At 46.1% G+C, this 23,857-nt stretch overlaps 1 protein-coding gene across 5 annotated transcripts in view; it reads left to right on the top strand.

The window, feature by feature from the left end:
* SH3PXD2A (SH3 and PX domains 2A) overlaps nt 1–23,857 on the top strand; it is a 126,634-nt gene that overhangs the window by 57,699 nt on the left and 45,078 nt on the right. For 4 of the 5 annotated variants that reach the window (XM_078855481.1, XM_078855478.1, XM_078855477.1 and 1 more), the window contains exons 5-7: nt 3,812–3,903; nt 10,828–10,856; nt 22,756–22,881. In XM_078855481.1, the coding sequence (XP_078711607.1) occupies nt 3,812–3,903; nt 10,828–10,856; nt 22,756–22,881 (247 nt within the window). Of the gene's footprint in view, nt 1–3,811; nt 3,904–10,827; nt 10,857–21,876; nt 22,105–22,755; nt 22,882–23,857 lie in introns of those variants that run through there. The other variant, XM_078855480.1, reaches the window with a different exon arrangement.

Raw genomic sequence — 23,857 nt, 5'->3', positions numbered from 1 at the left:
ATTTCTGGTTTAACCTTTTGTGACACAGCTGATGGAATTACATTTCAGCTACGTGGCGGCCATAGTATAATTAAATATTTACGCGTTTGCACGGTGACAACCATAGCAACATTAACATTATTATTATCATTCGAGCCCCAAAGTGATTGTCTCTCGATGGGGTAGCTGGCGACTTGGAGTGTTTTTTTTGCAGCCCTGCTGGGGGCTTATACATTTTTAGAGCAAAGTAAAATAAATTCGGAACAATATTTTTACACTGGGGGGTGAGAGCTCGAGCAGAATTCAAGGAAGATGAATGCGGACCAGGTTGTTACTCGTGCTGTTTAACATTTTCACTTGTTTAAAACGTATCTTGACTGTGTCATGCCCCCCCCCCCCACCTTGTAAGTTTAAATAAGCTCCCTCCCCTTAACCAAGGTGATGCTACACGGTTGCTTTCTAGTCGACATCACAATTTTGCCTGCACGTCAGGACACATTTTAATTGCATGCTCTCAACTGTTCCGCAGCGTAGGTTACAAATGTCAATCCTTCACGAGGCTGTGTTGATGGTGAATTTCTGGTGGGTGGTTTGCGGGTCCCTTGGGGCCATTGGCAGCATTGGAAATTGATCTCAGGAAAGCTGGGTTGAGAATATATCCACACAGAGTGTATAATATATTCGCTGCAGCATAGCGGCCATCCTACCATGTGCATATGTTCACGAAGGGATGTAAGGACATTCTCACACAAATCTAAGGCTGTGTTTATTTAGATCGCGTTCTCTACTACTAATATATCATAATTTACAGAATACTTCGGAGTTCTTTGCCAATTCGCTGCTGTATGAAGAAGGCCTACCCCACAATCTGCATGTCATACTTGACCACACTTCGCCACGCTGGTCAGCGTGGATCGGTGGATTTTGGGCGACGTGGCATCAAGACCGGTTCAGATATCGCTCGCTACTGATATTAACTGGTGCTGGAAAGCAAACTCAGGTTACCGGGTTCGTGGTGCGACACTATATTTACTTGTACCGCTGCTTCCTAGCATGATGAAACAATAAAATTGACGCAATGGGTTAATATATTTAACTAAAATTTCGAAGAAATCCGTGCGAGTCGGTGTGTACAATTAATATCCAATTTTCAGATGAGATATTTGTACTACTTATTATATATATTTGTGTATGTGTGATCATGAAAATGAGTTTCATGCCTTTGTTAATGATCGACTTAATAACGTTTTGGTCCAGCTGCGAGCTACCCAGCTGTGCGTCAGTGTTATTGTCACGTTGGCGGAAAATAAACACGCGTCGTGGAGATTGGAAGTTGCCTTTTGTTGTTGAGCCCAGAGCTACAAACAGCCGATTTGTTGGCATGAACACATCCTTTCACAGCAGTTGTCTCCGCTCTGTAAACCCTGCGAGCCTTGACGCCTCGTGAGTGTGGTTGATTTCTATATTTGGTTACATGTATCTCTGTTCGACCTTGTGAGGCAAATGAATTTAGACATTTGAAGGTTGTAGGTACACTTTAGTTTTTTGCGTGATTATCTGCTCAAAAGAGCATTGAGGTATTGCTCATCGCTTGTATGCAGCCCTGAGCCAGTGGTGGACAATCCACGTTCCTGTGGCGGGGGCAAGTCTATCCAAAGAACAACCGCTGCTGACTTCCCCACAAAGAAGTACTCACTTTTTTTATCAACCCCGGAGGGATGATGGCCCAGCTTAACCCCCGAGCAGGAGTTGAACTCGTCACTTTCCTACTGCGAGCCCCTGGACCGGCTGTAGGTTGGGAGGAAGCTTCCTAATGTCGCGGCAATATCGCCCGCCCGTGTATTTCTGGTTCTCAGTTTGTCTCCGGCTTTCACGTCTCACTCCATTGTCCCAGTGCAGCTTCGTCATTCTCCCAAACAGCACAGCATGCAGCCTGTGCATTTATCTTATCTGTTGGATGTGACCGGAGATGATGAGAAAATGTGCTGGAATGTTGCCTGAGGATGGGATCGAGGTGGGGGTTTGTTATTGTGCTGCGTAGTCGAGTGTCAACCTTGTGTAAGAGCTTGCACTGATTACACTGTGTAACCAAAAAAATGTTGTTCCTGGGTAGTGAGTGTTATTTCCTAATTGCTTATGCCTCAAAAGTACAGAAAATGGCTATTATTCCCCACGAACTTTGCTTTTGTGACCAGGACAGTGATATTTAGAAATGTACCTATTTTCAATGAGAAAACGTGGTGTGCATTTGTGTCTTGCATTCACGTAAAGTCTTGCTCACAAAAGCAAAGTTTGTGGGGGATAATATCCATTTTCTCTACTCTTTAGGCATATGCAATAAAAAAATAACGCTTAGTACCCAGGAACAAAAATTGTGTTACATGCTTCTAAACGTTGCCCATTGTGTTGGGCCCACTTTACCTTGTGCATTGCGATTAATAATTCACGTCAGACCGATATTTAACACTTTCCGGCTAAGGCTGCATGCAGGCTGACATCGTTAATGCATTATCTCTGCCCGCAACGAGGGAGCACTTCTATGACGCTCGTGGCGATTGAGGTCGTGGGGCCTTTACCCGTTTGATGTTCGGACTGTCCAAAACTTGGAGACACACAAACCAGAGCAACGAGGACTCTCTGGAAGTACAGTTTATTTTCCTCTTGACAGTTGACCATCGTTAGATCGAGCACTCCGGGGCCTTCTCGTGTGCAGTGAGTATGGCCGTTGACCATACTTCGCCACGCTAGTTCTGCAAGAATTGAAGGGAGCACATTTATTCCCGCAGAGTTACCCGCCTGATATGGGTGCCCCTATCCAGTCGAGCTACTCAGGCCTACAAGGCAGTCGAGCCTCTCCACCTCAAAGCAGAGGACGTCCACCAAGAAGACGGAGTAGGTCCTTGGTGGGTTATGACATCACAGGATCATGGGAGGAGGTAGCAGATTGAGGAGGCCTTCATGCAGTGGTGGATTAACCATGGTGATGATGATGCTGCTGCTGGTAGTGCAGTGGTTAGCACGCTGCACTACGAACCCGGCCACCTGAGTTCGATTCTCGCTCACGGCCAACACCAGTGACGATTATTTGAACCTCCCCTGGCCGCCTTTGTCTCCCACTGGGGAGACAAAGGCGGCCGAGCGTGGTGCTGGCCACCCCTACCCCCTCGTGTGCCATGCCGGCCTTCACAGGTGCTTGCTAACAGCACTTTGCCCCAAAAAGTTTGTTAAGGTTACACGTGGGATCTTTGTCTTTGATGCTGCTGGTGCTTCAACAGGATGGGGTGCCAAGGTGGTGAGATGTTAGCTACCTCGCCTGGTATACAGGAGGTCGTGGCTTAGATCCCGACCCTAACACCTGCTGTATATTTCGACTTTGCATGTTCTCTCCGTGGTGTGATTTTTTTTCCGGGTCCTCTGGTTTTCCCTCCACATTTAGAAACATGCGTTTAGAGTATTTGTTTGCTATGCATTTCCACTTGACAAGCCACTTCGTTGAGTTAAGATTTGTGGCGAGGTCGCTTCCGAAAAACAGCTATGTAGCTCAATGGACCTTACCTGGGAAAATAAAAGGGAGTTTATTTTAGATTTGAAGCTTTCGTGACTGCAAGGATTCATATTCTTGGGTTTTTTCGGTAAAGTCACATAGGTACAAAATAAAAATAAAAATCACGACGTTTCGGAGGCAACACACGGAGGCTTGTGTTGCCTCCAAAACGTCGTGATTTTTATTTCATTTTTATTTTTTACCTACGTGACTTTACCGAGAAAAAACCCAAGAATGTGAGTTTATTTTAGTTTTAGGATACAAGTCAACGTCTGTTTGTCCCCACAGGCTCTGGTGCGATTGCCTGCCCACATCTCGCAGTGCCCCGACGTGCTCAACTTCTTCGAGACCAAGCCCGAAGACCTCAATCCACAGCGAGGGTACAAACGAGCGTGTGTGTGCGTGCCCTCGCGTCCTGTGGGGAGTGGTGGTGTAGCGGTTAGCGCGCTGCGCTACGAACCCGGCGACCCGAGTTCGATTCCGCTCGTGACCAACATCGGTGACGATTATCTGAACCGGTCATGGGCCTCCCCTAGGTCGACTCAGCCACAAATGAGTACCTGGTGTGGCTTGTAAACATCGGCACTGGGGAGACAAAGGCGTTTGGGCGTGATATTGGCCACCCACTCCCTCGTGTGCCGTGCCGGCCTTCTTAGGTGCTCGCTAACAGCACTTGCCCCAATATCCTGTTCAGGCTATACGGGCAATCTTTTTCTTTGCCCTCGCATCCGCGCCAATCCTAATTCCAAAAGCCGTCAGCTCGGGTTTAAAATGACCGACCGTAGCCGCCAGCTCTCCACCGCGTGCGCCCGCAGTTACCGGGCGAGTTGTTGGTAACGGTTGGTTTGGCAAAACAAAGGAGGGAGAGAGAGAGTGTGCGAAATTTGTCTTTTTTTTTTGCGGGTGAATCGAAAAAACTTCGTGGCAACTTTATGACACTTGAAAGCGTCGGTCGTGTATCGAAAATTGCGTTTGTGTTTGTTCCAAGTAAAATATTCATTCCAACCCATCATGATAGTCCTCCAGTCGTGCACTTGCTCGTTTCCATCGCGATTGCGCAAAGAGAACTGTAATGGTAAGAGAATAAAAGGCGCAGCCCTGCAGCTGCTCGCTCACGCCACTGCTGGCAGAAGGGCCTCCAAAAATAGGGGTAGCTCTAGAGAACACCTCGAGGGTATTTTTGGCCTACTCTTCCACACCACACACGACCTGTCCATCGACGAACTGCGCTGTGCCCATACTCTTTGTTTTTTTCGGTAAAGTCACGAAGGTTAAAAAAGAAAACAACTAAATTAAATCACGACGTTTCGGAGGCGACACAAGCCTCCGTCTTCAGGTGGAACCGTCACAGCAGAATTACTGTGCCCGTTTACGCTGTCGGGTGGACAGAGGCGGGGAGATTTGAGAACCTCATGCCACTCTTTCAACCGCTTACCCGGGATATCCAATTGAAGCCCAGCCCATTGTGCGAACCTTTACGCCTACCGCAGCATCCGCGAGAAATGGAAACACTTAAAATTTCTGCGACATCCCTCGCGTGTGTGCGCGCGCCGGCTATGCGGAGCGGTGGGACAGTGGTTAGCACGCTGCGCTACGAATCCATCGAACCGGGTTCGATTCCCGTGCGCAGCCCAACGTCGGTGACGGATATCTGACCGGCTTCTGGGCCTCCCCTAGGTGCACTCAGCCTTACATGAGTACCTGGTGCGGGTGTGTGGTGCTGGCCACCCACCCCTGTGTGTGCCGTGGCAGCCTTAATAAGTGCCCGCTAACAGCACGCAAAGGGCCTCTATGGGGGGGAGGGGGGTGGGATCTTTGTCTTCGTGTGCCGGCTATTTTCGAAACGAGGAGGGTTTTGGGCCATGTTTTGGTGTTTGGCGGATATGTTATTTTTTTACTGCGGAGGAAAACTGGGACAATAACCTTCAAGTGGCCATCACCGTCCCCGGAGACTGACTTTGCTAAACAGTGCGATCCTGTTACGACGGAAATGTTCGTTTTACTCCGCTCCGGGCCGAGGCTGTGGATTTCCGTTCGCTGGGAGAGGGCTGGGTGGTTGCTCTCGCACGCAAGAGTGTAACGTTTACACCCGCACGCGTTTTGCTTCGTGGCATCGGGGTTGCGCGAGGAGGAATATCGACAACTCAACCCCATTCCTTGAAGTTTTCTAGAAACGCAACGAATGAAGTGTGTTTCCTGCATCGGCGCCCATGGTGTGTGACGTAGTCTCCAACTGTCACGCAGTCAATCTCTCACTGGAATCCCTATCTCTCTTCTACGACGGCCAATTGCTTGAAACGCCGACCGTTATATACGTGTCCCTCTTCATGGGCAGTGTTGTTGTTGACGGACGTGTTCAGATTTTGTTCATATTGTAGAAACGCTTAGGGTGCAGTTTCCCCGTGTGTCCCTGCAGCGATGTCTTCTTCTCTGCACTACAAGCGAGCCTTGACGTTTTAAACTGACCACCGTCTTGTTTTTTTTGTTAGTGGGGTTCTCCTAAGCAGCTGGGCTTGAACTGGGTAATTAGTTTGTTCTTATTAAAGAGGTCCCTGGAGCGTCGAACGCACCCTGGCGTCGACTGCTCGCATCTGGACCACGCGCCGCCATTATTTTTCAGTCAATCCACTGCTGGATGAGGGTCTCCCCATGCCGTGCTGGTGTTGCAGGGGTTGTTTGTACACACTTCACCACGCTGGTCACTGCGGGTCAGTGCGTTAATGAAGGGATGCAGCTTTAGATGTCCAGTGGTGGCCGTTGGGTAAATTCGGTGTATTGGTGGGGCAGCACAGACTGCACGGGAAGGTGCGGAGGGTTGAGGAAGGAGGGCGATAGAGGAGGATGCAGTTTGTAATCTTTATAAGAAGCAGATAAGTATTGTTTACAGTGTCCTGTACCTTTTTCAGCGTTTCACTCGTGGCGCCTGGCCCCACCGGACCCTAATGACAAGCCGTCGCCGTAGAGATGAAGTATAGTACAACAACGAATGTCCACCACTTAGACCCACGGCCCCATTTAACAACCAGCTTGTGCTTGGAGATCATTCGTTTAAGCACCATCCAGGCACTATACAGGCCTCAGTTAGCTGCTCAGCTTCTCTGCTTAGATCCAAAGAGATGGGGTGGTGGTATTCAGGGTGACTTGGGCTTAGACATCGCTGGTAACGCGACTCTGTTATTGGGATTGGAGTTTTCGCGAAGGAGATGGCTTCTTGAGACGGGCGCTCGGAACTGTTTGGAATCTCTCCATCAGGAGAGTGTGTTTAGAAGTCTTCTTACAATGAGGCCTCAAGCAAAGCAGCCATTTATTTTTAAACGCACCGTTTAAGCAAGCCCCCTTGTTTTGTGTTGTGCCAGATGTGCAGCAGCGTCGGCGCGACGGCCCAGGTGCCGCCCACCCTTGTGCACGGCTTGTTTCCTCTTCGTTTAAACCGTCGTTCAAATCTCAACCTGGATTTATTGGCACGATACACGGAGCCAGACGAAGGCCCGTTTGCCGCCTCTGGCTGTGCAATTTTAGAGCGCGGTTTTCTCTCTCTCTCTCTCTTTTTCCGGAGGAACTGGCGCTGGTGGCTTCAGACGGCACAGGCCAGTGGCACAAAACCCATTAAAACCTTCCGAATGTTTGACGTCTCCATCGTCCTTGCGTGAAATGGGTTTGTGTTTGGCTTTGTGATGGATTTCATAGAAAAGAGGGAAGGGCGGGGGGGGGGGGGGAGTTGGAGGGGTGTGGAATTGTAATTTTTTTTTTGACATTCGACGTTGCCGTTTTCCGGAATTGGTTGCGATACGTCAATACAATTCACTTATGGAGTTTTATGGGGTACGCTTACAGTTGAAATGGCATGACGCGTCCAACTGGTTTGCTCTCAATATATATCCGTTATGCACAATGTATACAGTGTATACATGCACGCGTGTAGATGTAATTTGCCGTTGTCGATTAAAACAAAAAACATTTAGATAATTGTGACGGAGGATTTCGCCAATTAATTAGCGTTGCGTTTTTAAAAAAAAGCCACTTTCGTGTATCGTACGCATCCAACATAATCTAATAAAGCAACCGGAGATTTATTAACCATTTTCTATCAAGCTCGCCGTTACGCTGTAACCTTCCCCATTAGGTTCACGTATTGTTTCCTGTCAACTGCCCCGAAAAGCCGACACACATCACACAGCGCTATGCCAACGTTTAGGCTGCAGCGCCACCTGGTGGCTGGGGGCTGACATTAAAAACACGGCACACAAATCGTGACGTGGAATCGTGGCGATGTATCAAATCTTGAAATCATATACGTGCACACAATACTCTTATTCTATATTGCATTATTCATCATGGTCAGCTATGATGAAGGCCTACACAATCCGACACCATCCCTCACAGGATGGTGACGCGGCCCAGCTGTAGTACGTTGAAGAAGTTCGTGGCCAGCCTGGCTATTACATTATAATTCTACTGCACGCCATTTGCTTCACAGTGAACATTAAAGATATTCTTAGGTTTTTTCGGTAAAGTCACGTAGGTAAAAAATTAAAATTAATAAAAGTAAAATAAAAATAAAATAAAAATCACGACGTTAAAAACTCTAACAGATAGGTGGAATTCCTCCCCGTAGAGGGCATTAATTCTAGATTTGAAGCTTTCGTGACTGCAAGGATTCATATTCTCAGGTTTTTTCGGTAAAGTCACGTAGGTAAAAAATTAAAATTAATAAAAGTCAAATAAAAATAAATAACGTCGTGATTTTTATTTTATTTTAACTTTACTTTTGTTAATTTGAATTTTTTAACTACGTGACTTTACCGAAAAAACCTAAGAATATGAATCCTTGCAGTGACGAAGGCTTCAAATCTAGAACTTTAAAGATGCCCTGACAAGTGTGCGCCCTGCGTCGGGGTCCAAAATCGAAAATCCCTCTCCAAATTACAGTACTCGAAATCTTGCAGATTAGACTGTCCTGGTCCCTGGAGTTCTCACCTCCGGATAAACCAAACGCACTTGAAACTTGCACTCGTGTTCCTGTGATGCGGCAATTCATCTGACGTCTGCTCGTGAGCCGACCACGTCGCTCCATCTCTGCTACGGTCATCTTTTTTGAGGGGGTGTCATGTGCTCACCCCTTTGGCTGCCATTCCTTCACTAGTCTCATCCGTCATCCCTCTATAACGAATGTGTCCTGCCCAGGCTGGCTAACTGCCATTGATTTGCAATTGTTCTCCTAGAACCCCGTGTTGCCCTCAGTGTGATTCCGAGCACGCATTTCTTCTTCACGCTTGTTTTTTTTGGCACATTTATTTAGCGTGCATTTAATTCTCGATATCGGTGTTCAGGATTTTGTTCCATGCGTTTTAGTGGGAAGTATACAGTGAGAATTATTTTATTATGTTTTATTTTTATTATTTTATTATTTCCCCTCTACACGACTTTACCGAAAGAACCAAGAAGATGAATCCCTGCAGTCACGAAAGCTTTAAATCGAAAAGTATACAGGCATTAAACACTTCGGCATATATTGATATATGAATTGCTCTTCAGACAAACACTTCTCCAAATAAATGTGGTGTTCTGTCCACGGCAGGAATAAACAACACACATTTGCCTTGGCACAAAAAGAAAGACTTGCTTCTTAATAACTCGAGTACGTTACTCGTATGGTTAACACTTCGGTCGTTTAAGTCGGTGTCATGTAAATGAACGAAGCGTTTAAATTCAAACGCTTTGGCCATTACAAATTGAAATGTTTTAGTTTACCGTGACCTTATGAGTGTGCCTGTGCTCCATTTAGGATGGCACACGGAATAATGCACGTGCGTGGGTTGCGTTGCCTGAAAATACTCGCATTTCATTCGTTGGTTGATTGACCTTAACAAACCAAAAACACTCGGTCGCACATTTCACACATCACTGGTGACTGCCGATTCCAATCGCTTCACAATGCGATCTCGCGTCGCGTTACTTGTATGTCCAGTAGGGGGCACTTCGTGCCTTTGGCGTCTCGGAGGGAGGGTGGGCACGGTGGTAACACAGCAAGAAAGTCCTGGGTTCGATTCCCGACTCGGACGCTTTCCTATGCGGCGTTTGTATGTCCCCCCCCCCCCCCCCGGTTCTGCGTGGGTTTCCACTGGTTTCCTCCAAGAGCTAAACCCCCACCCTCTCCCCCACCCATAAAATGTAACTGATATTCATAATACAACTTTTATTGTGTCAGATCATGTAAGTCCATATTCTTGGTTCTTTCAGTAAAGGCACGTAGATAGAAAATAAAAAATAATTTTTATTTTAAAAATTTAAATAAAATACAATTTTAAAAATTAAAATAAAAGCAAAAAAACCCCACGACGTTTCGATCGCAACACAAGCGGTCTTCATCAGGCGGAGATAAAAGAGGGGGCAAGCCTCCAAATGCAACTGCTTATAAGGGCTTTCAAAGTGAGCAAAGCTGTGTGCGGTTCCACCTGAAGACGGAAGCTTGTGTTGCCTCCGAAACGTCGTGATTTTTATTTTATTTTACTTTTATTAATTTAAATGTTTTACCTACGTGACTTTACCGAAAAAACCTAAGAATCTGTGTGGGGTAGATGCGATGGCATCACTTGTGTGCTCTTCGTGCGCGAAATGGGGGTGGGGGCTTAATGCATATCAATGACTATGGGTATCCATTGCCGTTTGATTTATTTATATGGTAATCACCATAGATAATGCATGTGTATTCTGCACACCCAATATTCTTGTGCTTCCTGTCGATTGTGTGTACTAAAGTAGCCGGGTGGTGGCGATTTTAACGACACATTTATCTATTTATTAGATCTAACCCTAATAAAACCTGTATTATGGATGATATTGGTCTGGTAAGCTTCCTACGTGTTAAAGTAACTGATATTGTCTTCTTGGTTCTTTCGGTAAAGTCACGTAGAAGGGAAATAATAAAATAATAAAAATTCAACATAATCATAATAATAAACTCGTAATAAAATAAAATAATTATTTTATTATGTATTATTTTTATCATTTTATTATTTCCCTTCTACGTGACTTTACCGAAAGAACCAAGAAGATGAATCCCTGCAGTCACGAAAGCTTTAAATCGAAATTTAACTGATATTGGCTAAACATCCCAATGCTGAATTCATCGTTTGGGATTGCACAGGACCTTCTGTGAAAATCTTGGCAGGATCCCTCCTGAAAGCCAGTCTTGAGACTCGGTTGAGGCTATCCTGGCTAACAAGCGTAGTTACAATCACGTGACGATGTGAATGGACCGCGGCTAATCTTGCTTGTGTTGTGTGCTTTGTTTCTTCTTCCAGGGAAAATGATAAGAAGAGAAATTCCCAAGGTAATCGACTTTTTAAAACCAATATATTTGTATAATTGTTGCGGTGCTTTTGCGTGTCAGGTAATGTGTGAATGGTTTCGTTGGTGGGAAACAGATGGCTGTGTTGGTCATTTTTTTATTTTCATGAGTAGGCAGTGCTGCAGTGGCGCCTTGAGTTCGATTCCCAGTCTTGGTGAACATCAGTGGTGCCGCGGTGGTGAGATGTTAACTCCCTCGCCTGGTATGCGGGAGGTCGTCGGTTCGATTCCGACCCTGACGCATGTATGCTTGGAGTTTGCATGTTCTGCCGCGTGGTCACGTGGATTTTTATTTGTGTCCTCCGGTTTTTCCCTCCACATTGAGAAATATGCTTTTAGAGTATTTTGCTGCTAAAAATGATGTCCACGTGGTAAGCCACTACGTTGGGCTACCATATGTGGCCAGGTTGCTTCTGAAAAAATGCTAGGCAGCCTAGTGGGCCTCACCTGGTAAGATAAAAAAAAGAACTGTAGTGTAGTTTTATAATTTTTTTACTGGACCCGGGTGCCCGCCTTTTCCAACCTGCACCGATCAGCGCGGTCAACCCCATGACCAAAAGGCATTGGTTGGTCTTCATCCAGCAGCTCATTCACAAAGTGCTGTACATTATCTATCAATGTAAGCAGCGTAACATTTTCTATTTGTAAAGTGGCTTTCATTCTGTGCTTGTCACTTAGTCACTGAGACCATCGGTTTCATATCCACAAATGAGAACGAGCAAACATTCTATATCGGGAAATGGAAAATTCACATTGTGAAAGTAAACCCACTTCGTGAGACACCAATATCTATGCTTATGTTTACATAATCCGAATTCAGGCTGCCCACTGCCGATGTTATTATAGCTCTCTAAACGTCCCTCCAGTCTTCGTTTACCAAATATAGCCGCGTGCAAAACAGAAATCCCACACGCTGCCATCATAATCGCGGCGTGTCTCGGGGAAATGCGGCTGGCAGCGTGAAAGCGCTGGAGCAGTGGCGAGTTTGACTTCCGGCGCTCCCGTGACGTCACGGTGGCACTCGCCATGCGGCATTGAACGAATTGCATCACAGAGCCCGAGGAACGATCCTAATTTTCCATAGTAGAGGTTTTTTGTGGGCACATTAAACACGCACTACAATGACAATAGTTTAAAGCGATTTGGAGCATGTTTTATTTTTTTTTGGGGGGGGGGGGCAGAGCTTTGTGACGTCATATTTGAGGGGGGGTCTGACTTTTTGTGACGCCGTGTGACGAGGGGGGGGGGGTCAAAAATCGTCCAAAATCGCGTGACGTCATTTATGGACGGCCCCTAAGGCCCACTGAGCTCTACAGCTCTTTTTCAGAAGCGACCTGGCCACAAATGATAACTCGTGGCTATTATCACGTGGACATTTATAGCAGCCAAACACTTTAAATGCACGTTGATTCTAAATGTGGAGGGAAAACCGGATGCCGCGCAGAATTCACGCGACCAAACTCAAAATATACAGGTGTCAAGGTCGAGATCGAACCCATATCCTCCTGTACACCAGGCGAGGTAGTTAACATCTCACCACCACTGTTTCAGCTGCCACGCTGAGAGATTGAATGCAACCTTTGTTCTAACCATTACACGGTGTCAACATATGTAGTATATGATAATAATACATTAATAATAATAATACAATAATAACAATAATTATTATTTACAGCCCTTGATCAATATACTGATTGATAAAGGCCTCCTCATGTCACGTCAGTCATGGGGAGGCACGGTTGACTACGTACGGTGCGGAAGAAATTCAACATAGGTACATGGAAGTTGTTTGACCTTCCTTCACCATCTTGGTTGTTGTGAGATGACCAAGATTCAAATATCAGGACCAGTTGCTGCTGATATTAACGCTGGCCAGGAAATCAGCCTCGGGTTGCTAGCTTCATAATAGTACAATAAACGAACCACTCAAGTAAAACAAAATTGTTCAACCATGAGTCTTCAAGAGAGACCACATTAAGTGTAATTGTCAAGAGTGACCTGGGTCACCATATTGAAGATAGCAAGCAGAGACATTAGAACAAAAATGCACCACTACTCCACTGTGTTGGCAGTCATAATATATATATTTCTAAAGATCTGACAAATCTTACGTTAGGCATATTAGGAAGCCGTTTTCCACATATGCTCGAAAAAAAGTGGAATAATCCAGTGGTGTTAGCGTTAACTATATACATGCAATCATAAGTACTGTGTAACACACTAGTTGGTCCATAGCTAGTTTTAATATTCTGTAGATATAATTTTCAAATGTCTCTTATGTACATGCACGTTGTTCGTGTATCCTGTGTAGCAGGGAGCGGTAGTGCAGTGTCTTCTTCGTTCTTTCGGTAAAGTCACGTAGAATGGAATAATAAAATAATAAAAATAAAAATAATAAAATTATTCTCACGACGTTTCGGCCACAACGCAAGCAGCCGTCCTCAGGTGAAGAACAGGTCTGTCGAGAAGAACAGGTCTGTCGAGAAGACAGACCTGTTCTTCACCTGAGGACGGCTGCTTGCGTTGTGGCCGAAACGTCGTGAGAATAATTTGATCATGTTTTATTTTTATTATTTTATTACTTCCCTTCTACGTGACTTTACCGAAAGAACCAAGAAGATGAATCCCTGCAGTCACGAAAGCTTCAAATCGATATTTTTATATTTTATATTTTTATTATTTTATTATTTCCCTTCTACGTGACTTTACCGAAAGAACCAAGAAGATGAATCCCTGCAGTCACGAAAGCTTTAAATCGAAATGTAATTATGTTTTATTTTATTGTTATATTTTTATTATTTTATTACTTCCCTTCTACGTGACTTTACCGAAAGAACCAAGAAGATGAATCCCTGCAGTCACGAAAGCTTTAAATCGAAATGTAATTATGTTTTATTTTATTGTTATATTTTTATTATTTTATTATTTCCATTCTACGTTACTTTACCGAAAGAACCAAGAAGATGAATCCCTGCAGTCACGAAAGCTTTAAATCGAAATGTAATTATGTTTTATTTTATTGTTATATTTTTATTATTTTATTATTTCCCTTTTACATGACTTTACCGAAAGAACCAAGAAGACGAATCCCTGCAGTCACGAAAGCTTTAAATCGAAATGTAATTATGTTTTATTTTATTGTTATATTTTTATTATTTTATTACTTCCCTTCTACGTGACTTTACCGAAAGAACCAAGATGAATCCCTGCAGTCACGAAAGCTTTAAATCGAAATGTAATTATGTTTTATTTTATTGTTATATTTTTATTATTTTATTATTTCCATTCTACGTGACTTTACCGAAAGAACCAAGAAGATGAATCCCTGCAGTCACGAAAGCTTTAAATCGAAATGTAATTATGTTTTATTTTATTGTTATATTTTTATTATTTTATTATTTCCCTTTTACATGACTTTACCGAAAGAACCAAGAAGACGAATCCCTGCAGTCACGAAAGCTTTAAATCGAAATGTAATTATGTTTTATTTTATTGTTATATTTTTATTATTTTATTACTTCCCTTCTACGTGACTTTACCGAAAGAACCAAGAAGATGAATCCCTGCAGTCACGAAAGCTTTAAATCGAAATGTAATTATGTTTTATTTTATTGTTATATTTTTATTATTTTATTATTTCCATTTTACGTGACTTTACCGAAAGAACCAAGAAGATGCATCCCTGCAGTCACGAAAGCTTTAAATCGAAATGTAATTATGTTTTATTTTATTGTTATATTTTTATTATTTTATTACTTCCCTTCTACGTGACTTTACCGAAAGAACCAAGAAGATGAATCCCTGCAGTCACGAAAGCTTTAAATCGAAATGTAATTATGTTTTATTTTATTGTTATATTTTTATTATTTTATTATTTCCATTCTACGTGACTTTACCGAAAGAACCAAGAAGATGAATCCCTGCAGTCACGAAAGCTTTAAATCGAAATGTAATTATGTTTTATTTTATTGTTATATTTTTATTATTTTATTATTTCCATTCTACGTGACTTTACCGAAAGAACCAAGAAGATGAATCCCTGCAGTCACGAAAGAAGCTTTAAATCGAAAGGTGGTGCAGTGGTTAGTGCACTGAGCGACAAACTCGGTGTCCTGACTTCGATTCCTGCTCACTGCCAACATTGGTGTTGGATATTCGAACCAGTTCCGGGCCTCCCCTATGTTGACGCAGCTTTAAATGAGTAACTGCTGCTGTGTGTAGACATCAGTACCGGGGAGATAAAGGTGGCTTGTGTTAATGCTGGCCACCCACTCTCTCGTGCGCCGTGTTGCCCTTCATATGTGCTCGCTAACAGCACTTGCCCCAACAGTCTGTTAAAGGCTGGACGGGGGATCTTTGTCTTCGTACTTCATGCATTTGTAGGGTGCTCCAATTAGCCTGTTTACAAATCAAAAATCAATCACTGAGCATGAGGAAGAATTGAGGGATGGGTGCAGGCGGCCACGACCAAAAAGGGCATTGACTGGATTATTATATCATTTTATTTTATTTTTATTATTTCCATTCTACGTGACTTTACTGAAAGAACCAACAAGATGAATCCCTGCAGTCACGAAAGCTTTAAATCGAAGTTTGGATCTATGCTATTATCGCATTGCAGGCCATCATTGGCCATGTCCACATTGCTCAATACTTTGTTGTTAGTGTTCATGCTCTCACGGATTTTGCTGTCAGCGTGACGGGTTCGCGTGCAGCTAATGTCAAGTGCACCACCGCGGGGCTACGATTCGTATTCATATTAAACGTTGTCGGGCACATTTAACGAATGCGCCTCAAATCGAATCCGTAGGGTGGTGCCGCGTGAAGCGCCCCTCGAAAGATTGAGAAAGTTGCGCGGCGATTAATGCGCCTCGAGTCTATAATGCCTCCCTCCCTTCCCCGTACCTCTCAGCCACGTGTATTATTCATAGTTTGGCCCGTGTTTATTGTCGGGGCCTAATGTGGCACGCATTGATTTTTCTCTGATGTTGCCATAAACCTGCCACTTCGCACAAGCAAGAAGTAAAAAATGAGCGATGGGCCGGTTTTTTGCTTTCAAAGCCGCACATTGAATCCATTCAACTTCCTTCGGTCACCTCCGACAGAGCATTGTGGAAACTCAAGTACAGCTTTGGCTATGCATTTCGGCTTCATAAAAAAAAAATCCCTGTAGTATTCCTCGCGCATGTGCGGCGGGATTGTGCGGAACATTTGAAAGTGTGTACGGAAAGCGTTGTTGAAGCACTGTGCGTACGGCCGACGTTACTGTGCACAAGTTGGGCCCCTTTCGCGTCATCTCCGCTTGCCCTCCTCCTCTTGTGTTTCACGCGAGGGCCCTCGTGCTCATCACACTCGTGGCTCGTGTGCACCGAGAACAAGGAGTAAGAGAAAACACACAAACCCTCGTGTAACAGCACAGGCGTTGTGCGTGTTGTTACACAGCATACACGTCCGTGTCCATCACGTAACTTGTATATTTGAAGAAGCGCTGCCAGATTTTAAAAGCCACTCATCTCCAAAGATTGAGTGGCTTTTAAAATCTTAAACGTGTTTAGAGTCTTTAGTTTTGCATTTTTGCAGATAGAAATCATAAGATATTTTCAATTTTATTGCCATTTTGTGTCTCCTATTGAGTCTTCACTGCCACAGCGAAACACTGAACAAGCCCTGGTTGTGTCCTTCTAATGAACGGTCAATTTCGAGTTGACGCATTCACATTTAAGTCCCATTTCCTTTATGCTATATGAGTGGGATCCATCCCGGGGCAATGGTGTCACGCTTGAAAATCAATGTGCGCATAATGGCTCAGCATGTGTTCCCAATTTGAGAAGACCTTTTTATCTCCAAGGCCTGCCCTCGAGATAACATTCCAGAGCCCTCTGCTATAGGACTTGGTGTCTCTCGCTGTAATTACCAAGAACCAGATAGAGATTCCTTTGTGATTGTTGAAATTAATTGGCGTTATATCATTTGCACCATTGCATTGCTGGCAGAAGATTATGCATTGGCGTTTTTATTTATATTTGAATGAAAATGCGTTTTGTTCATCGTCCACATAATAAATTAGTATAATGTATTCGCTTGTGGATTAAGCGATTCGCGAGCAAACTATTTAAATCATTTGTGGTGGCTGTCACACGGACAGATTTTCTCATTAACCGCACGTCGGCTCGTGAAGTTCCATCTCGTGAAGTCTGAGGCTCAAGTTCAGCGAACGCGAGCAAACTTATAATTGGCAATATTGTAACGCGCGTCAACTTTTGCCGCTCCACATGAGACATTTACCACAATCAGTCAAGCGGAGTGCATTCATTACAGCCGCCCACGGCATTGGCATCAAGAGCAATAAACCACATCTCTTCTCTATCTGGGCCGGGCAGGCAGCTTGGGGCAGAAGGTTAATGTTTTTTTTTTGTTGCCCGTGTAAACATGTGCCTGCCAGTGCAGCTTCAAACTAACCGAGACGCTTGTGGCCCCAGCTGCCCGTGTCGTCTGACGCTCTTTTGGCCCCCGTGGGCAGTTGTTTGCCAGAGTCAATACGGCGAACTGTCCTTGCCTATCTCCTGCACTCAGCGAATCCGCATGACCCCGGGAGCATTGCTATTTATACCGGTCATGTGGAAGGCATACACCACCAAACCAAGCCCCTCTCCCATCGCATTTATCTGCCTTCGCGAGAGTGTTTCTGTAATTATCTGCCGTCGTTGTGTTTTGCTTCGGAGCAATTCGTCGTTAAATAGCGGATGTTCACTATCGGCTTTGACGGTTCGCAGCTTCATCCGCGAATCGCCACTGTGACGGCAGAAGTGGATAATTTTCTGGACCGCATTCCCGCAGAAGGAGATTTCAAATTGACGTGTTGATGCACGTCTGTCAAGGACGTTACGGCGCTCAAACATTACCGCCCAGCAGAGGCAGACGGCCGCTGTTACCTTGTCGTCATCGCCTGAACAGGCGTCGGTGCGCGCTATAGTCCAGAGTGCCGTGTGTGCGTGGTGTTGGGTGCACGCAGAGCAGATTTCCATTGGACCCAAGTGATTACATATCACTCAGTCAAGCAGCTGTTTACATGCCCCGAATTCTTCACAAAGTAATTATTTAGTTTCGTCATCGTTGTCGTCTTCGTCGTCGTCAGCAGCTGGGTGAAGGCAATCCATCCATAAGCTGCCCCTATCTGCCACGATCCTACGACGTAATAGTCAGTTGTGTTTTGCAGTACAACGTGCCCCAGTGCAGTGGTCAATCCACTGCTGGATGAAGGTTTTCCCAAGCCGTGGCCATCTCTCACGGTCTCCCGACGTAGCAATCCATCTACGCGAAGCACACGAGCTGATTTCATCGCTCCGTCTCCACGCTGGAAGGCCCTTCGACATTTTTCCTCCTTTGGTCGGCACTGGTGGCACTTTGACGTTTGTCTCGTCTCACGGCCATCATCTCTTTCCCGTGACGTGCACCGCCCAAGTCGACTTGATTTTCTTCAACAATCAACGACATCTCCAACTTATTTTGTTCTCTCATCCGCGTTTTCCCCCCTTCAACCTGCTCGCGTAATTATAAGCATGCACCTCTCAGTGCTCATCTGCGTACCTTTCAGCTTCTGATCAGTTCCTTCTGTTAACATCCACGGATTTGTGATCCCGTACGTCGTGGCGGATAATGTGCATTCATTGCACGGAATATGCACAGGACGTTTGTTGAACTTCTTTCGTAACCGTACATAGCCAACCGCGCTAATCGGCGGTGCGGCAATAGCAAACGCTATATATTCCTCGGCTGTGCATACGTACGTGCGTATCTAAATCGTGCAAGGGCTGGGAAAACCCGTCTCTCGTTGATGCGTGCGGTGTCGGAATCTGCTGTCTCGACTGGCTTCGTTTCCCCCCCCCGTCCCCGAATCCATCACCGGGCGCCGGTCCCCCGACCGCCGAGCAATTTTCCACTTAAATTTCGATTTAAAGCTTTCGTGACTGCAGGGATTCATCTTCTTGGTTCTTTCGGTAAAGTCACGTAGAAGGGAAGTAATAAAATAATAAAAATAAAACATAATAATATAATATAATAATATAATTATTTTATTATGTTTTATTTCTACGTGACTTTACCGAAAGAACCAAGAAGATGAATTTTCCACTTGCGAGCATTTCGCGCTATCGCCGGAGCCACTTTGCTCACGACGCCACGGCGCTACGAGGGGGAAGACATCAAAATCATCCCTGTCCGTCCGGCTGGCCGCACGCGAGGACTTTGCACGCATAAACCCCTGAACCCCGTGCAGGCAAGTTCATCTCGGCGAGCTTGCGTCAAAGCTAAATTAAAAAAAGGGCGCTGGTTTTTTCGAATCGCTGACGACCCCCACCCACCACTCCGAACCGCTTGCCAAGAGCAGTCTTCCAAATGTTACAGCGACAGCGTTTGGTTGGCGGAGGGTCAAAAAGGCGAGATTGCAAACGCAGAACCAACTCCTGCTCTCTGTCCAACCACCGCCAGCCAAGTTTTTTTTTCGTTTCTCGCTGCCTCTCTGTCTCTTTCTCTCTCGCTGTCTCTCTATCTCTCTCTCTCGCTGTCTATCTGTCTCTTTCTCTCTCTCGCTGTCTACGAATTGCACGCAAGGAGTCAACAAAATGTGGCCGTTTTTTCTTATTTCGCGTTTTGAACAAGACGGAAACAACAGCAAATTCAGCCCGAAACGCTGCCAGGGTGTAAGCCTCCTGCCCTCTGGCTTCATCTCTCACATCCATCGGGCGTCATCGACGGAGATAGCCGTTTTGTTTCGTCTTTGTTCCACGCGTCCGCGAAAGGAAAAGTTCAAAACCGTTTTTTGAAGCGCGCATCGCCAAACTTCAATTACGCCAAAATCACCCACAGCTGCTTGCGCGCATCGATTATAGCTGACAGTGATTATTAACACGTGCAACAACTGAGTTTCAAACCAAACACTGCGAGGAATAAACGTTGGCTTTGCTTCGTTGCGGAGTGCTCCGGTAAAAAACCCACGAGCGTGCACCACGGCGCAAAGGGGGCGGGCTGGAGGAATAAAAAAAACACTCCTCGTCGTTTTTTCTTCTTTGTGTCTCGACCGAGCAGCGGCAGCAATGCGCCCGTGGGGGCTCTCCGGCACTTAGCGAGCACCCCAAGTGCGGGCTGCGTAAGTCCGCCGGCGTCACTCGACCCAAAAAAAAACCGAAGTGGGCCGACCGAGCTCCGCCTACCCAGTCTCTCCCCCCACCACCCCTCCTCCCAGCCGCTCTCCCTCTCTCTCTCGAGCAGCACGATCCCACCGCACTCAATCCGGGCCATGTGATCGAATCACAACAATTGTGCTTTACCGTGGAGCAAGCACCCCCCCCTCCTCCTCCTCCTCCGCCCCCTCCAACTTAGCGACTCATCCGCGCTCCGTCCCTGCTGCCATGTGGCAGCCGGCAGAGACTCCGACGGCCGCTCGTCTGCGCTGCCCCCGCGAGGCGTCTACTCTTGGCCAGCGCACCCGAGTGGGATTGTACTTTGCCCAAAGCAAGCAAGAGTGAGAGCGAGCGAGCGTTGCGAGCAAGCACCGGTCGGCCCGGAACTTTGCGAAGGTTCCTCCCATCCCACACCCCCCCCCCCGTGCACACCGCTCGAGATGAAAGGCTCTACGGTCGTCGGGTGCAAGGCTGTCATCGCCGTTTTGCCGGACGGAAAGGCGATACGGTGACCGTGGCGGGCTGGCCGGGGCATTGTTCAGGAGCTACTGAGCCGTCGGGAGTGTCACCTTTCGGAGGACGGGTGGAAAGAGACGACAAGGGGAGGGGCTGCGAACGGCAGCGGTGCCAAACATCGGACTGCTTGTGATGCTTGGCTCGAGTGGCGCGCTGCGGAGGAGGAGAGCGAGAGGGAGCGAAGAGCTGTTTGTCCTCGCCCGACAGGAAAACTCTCGCGCCGATTGAAGATCCCGCGCACTCCGTGGCAAAATCAGGGGAATCGCTCGCGAGAGGATGCCCTCGCCCCCCAACACGTGGCAAAACCATCGGGAGAGGGCTTTGGTTGCCCACGTGGCCGCTTGCCCGTCGGGATGGCTGTTTCTCTTCCTTTGAGCCGAGGAGCCAACGTGTTGCCCCTCTGCGTGGGATGGAGAAATAAACAATTGCAGAAAGAAAGAAAATTTTGCGAGGGCAGGAGGGGGGCTTAAGGATGGACTGTGTTGATAGTCATGTTGCAATGTGGGTCACTGAGCCTGGCTGGGAGCACTATAGTCATGGGGAGGTCGACATGTGCTTTTTTTGCTGAAGCTAGGTCAGACGAGTGATTTGCGGATCGTTTTGAGCACGAGTTTTTTCATCTGCACTGTAATTTTTACAGGGGATTATGATGAATCGGTAAATATAACTTTATTGAAATGGGTCTTTTAATACATACATAAAGTATACGTGTGTTTTACACACATTCAATATTATTCGTCTCATTTAATGCAAAATGTGTTTTTTTTATATGTGATTTTTTAAAATTACTTTGGCATGTTTTACATTTTCGAATGGCGTAATGCCTTTAGAAAGGTTTAGCTTACTGTTGGAATGCTGCCAAGCCATTAGGAGTGACCACTGTAATTGATACGGGTGACGTGGTAAAATAAATGATAGGCTAATTCAGCTGTAAAGTAGCTGGTACTAGTAATGGCTTTTAAAAACGTGGTATAGCACAGCAAGAGATTCATCTTTACAAGAGTACACACAGCCCGTGTCCTGTGCGTGTCATACAAATCCAAACGTTTAATACGTAAAGCTCAGCAGATTAAGCAGAGATTAAGGGATTACAGCAGAGCAAATAAGAATCATTGTGTGCAGTGGGGAACACAATAATATTATTTTTAAAAAGGACAAATAACGGACTTTGTAACATACACATGCTTCGTGAAAATGGTAGCCAGTTACTAGGAAATGGGAATGAATGAACTTCATGAAAACATTATTCAGCTTTGTGATGGATTCTCTGGAGGAGGAAGACAAGATGAAAGATGGCTGGAGGAGGAGGGAGGGATGTTTCTCCTTGTGGCCCCTGAGCCTCATAGCTGGGCCAGCAGAATAGCTGGAGACTCGCGAGGAGAGGGTGTAGCGTGTTTGCCGGGAACACTCGCAAGCGCATCGATTGGGGAGAAAAAAAAATAAACAGAGACATTGGAGGGTTCAAAAACCAAACAGTGCTGTGTGGGAGTGCGGATAGCGACCACCACTTGACGTGACTTGATGCATCCCAGTGAAGTAAGACATTCAATGCGCGTGAATAAGTAACACGGACGTGAGGCGTGGCTGAAACAAAAATATAATAATGGAAAAGTAAATGAACAATAATTGTTCAACAAAAGAAATGCTGATTAGCCAGGCGAAAACTAAATCGGCAAGAATAATTTCGCAGAGAAATTTCGCAGAGAAATTATCTTGATTGAAAACATCATTTGATGTTTCACGTGTTCTCAAGGACGGAGTTTTATCACTGCAAGCTTCCTAGGATTTGCCATCGTTTTTTGGTCGGAAAAGTGAACTGCGAAGGAAAAACCGCATTACTGTTTGGCGTTCACCAATAAAAGCCGATGCTCGCATTGTTTCACCCTAATATCAGAGACAATATATATCTTTTCAGTCGTCGTGACAATCGTCAAAAAGAGAACCCTTGGACAAAATAAAGAAGAACTTATTCACCGCACGCTTGAAACCCGGCCGGTTCACGCGATTAACCCGGCCGGGGGCGGTGGCCCTCCGCTTCAACCGGAGCACGATCGGCGCAGCGGCGGCGCCCGCCGCACGCCCCCGGTCGCCGCTCGTGCGCCCGCCGGCTCCGGGCCGCCCGTGCGGTCGCTCGCGTGCCGGCCATGGCGTCGCGCTGGCTCACGGCGTGTCTGACCCCCCCGGCAGACGGAGACACGGAGGGCGACGCGGACGACATGTGCGTGGCGGTGGCCGACTACGAGCGGCAGCAGGGCGGCGAGATCAGCCTGCGCGCGGGCCAGCCCGTCGAGGTCATCGAGAAGAGCGAGACCGGTGAGTCCTTCGTGCCACGGCCGGCGGAGGGGAGGGGAAGAGGCGTCGTGGTGGTTACTCCCTTGATACGGGCACTTTTAACCCTTTCCCATTCCGATGACGTCCGTGTACGTCATCGGTTTTTCTTTTCCGATTTCGTTCCGATGACGTACACGCAAATAAAATAACTTTATCGGTACCGAGGCTCCCACAAGGCCACGCGGGAGGGCGTGGCACAGTTTGGCGCCAGCTATACAGTGCAGTCGTGTCTGTTACAGTTCTCTGCGGTGAGTGCAATGTCTTTTAAAAACGACGGCGCTTCGCCTCTCTAAATAAAATTCACGCTGAACCACTTGTGCCTTCCGAAATTCAGCGATGAACGGGACCCACCCTGCAAGTTGCACATGTCTCGGAACGGGAAAGAGTTAATTGCAGTGCAGTTGATGCGGGGAACGAAAGTGAAATTGATATGATATGAAGCACATCCTCACGTGACATGCATGGGGATAAGGCGAAGGGAAATTTCTTATGGAAGCACTTTTTGTGGATATACGTACAGAGGGCCTTGTCACCCAGGGGCGCACTTAGATCCAGCTTCTGCTGGACTAATATTAATTCAGTTTCGTTACTTTTTGCGGCATCGTCAGATGTTTATATGTTGTGTCTTCCGGTGAGAGTGCCATTTCCTGTGATTGCATCATTCCCTGTTCAAAAATTTAGAATTTAAAAAATGTGGTCATGGTTGTGTATAAAATTGAGGCTGGTGAAACGAGAATTGGTTCTGCTCCAGATGATGGGTTCAAGGTCCTGAGCTGTATCCTGAAGTATGTTGAGCAACTTTTTGAAAGGCGTTTTGTCATTCCGCGTATAGCCTGGGAACCAAAACCAGGATGAGCAACGTACAAAAAAATCAGGGCAATAAAAATTGTCTACTCCAGAAATGTAACTTGGTGATTCGAGTGAGTGTGACCCGTCTAAGCATTTAAAGGAGTGTATA

This window comes from Lampetra fluviatilis, chromosome 4, assembly GCF_964198595.1.
Source record: "Lampetra fluviatilis chromosome 4, kcLamFluv1.1, whole genome shotgun sequence".
Classification (NCBI taxonomy): domain Eukaryota; kingdom Metazoa; phylum Chordata; class Hyperoartia; order Petromyzontiformes; family Petromyzontidae; genus Lampetra; species Lampetra fluviatilis.
The sequence above is the reverse complement of the archived record's forward strand: the minus strand, read 5'-3'. Positions and strand labels throughout refer to the sequence as shown.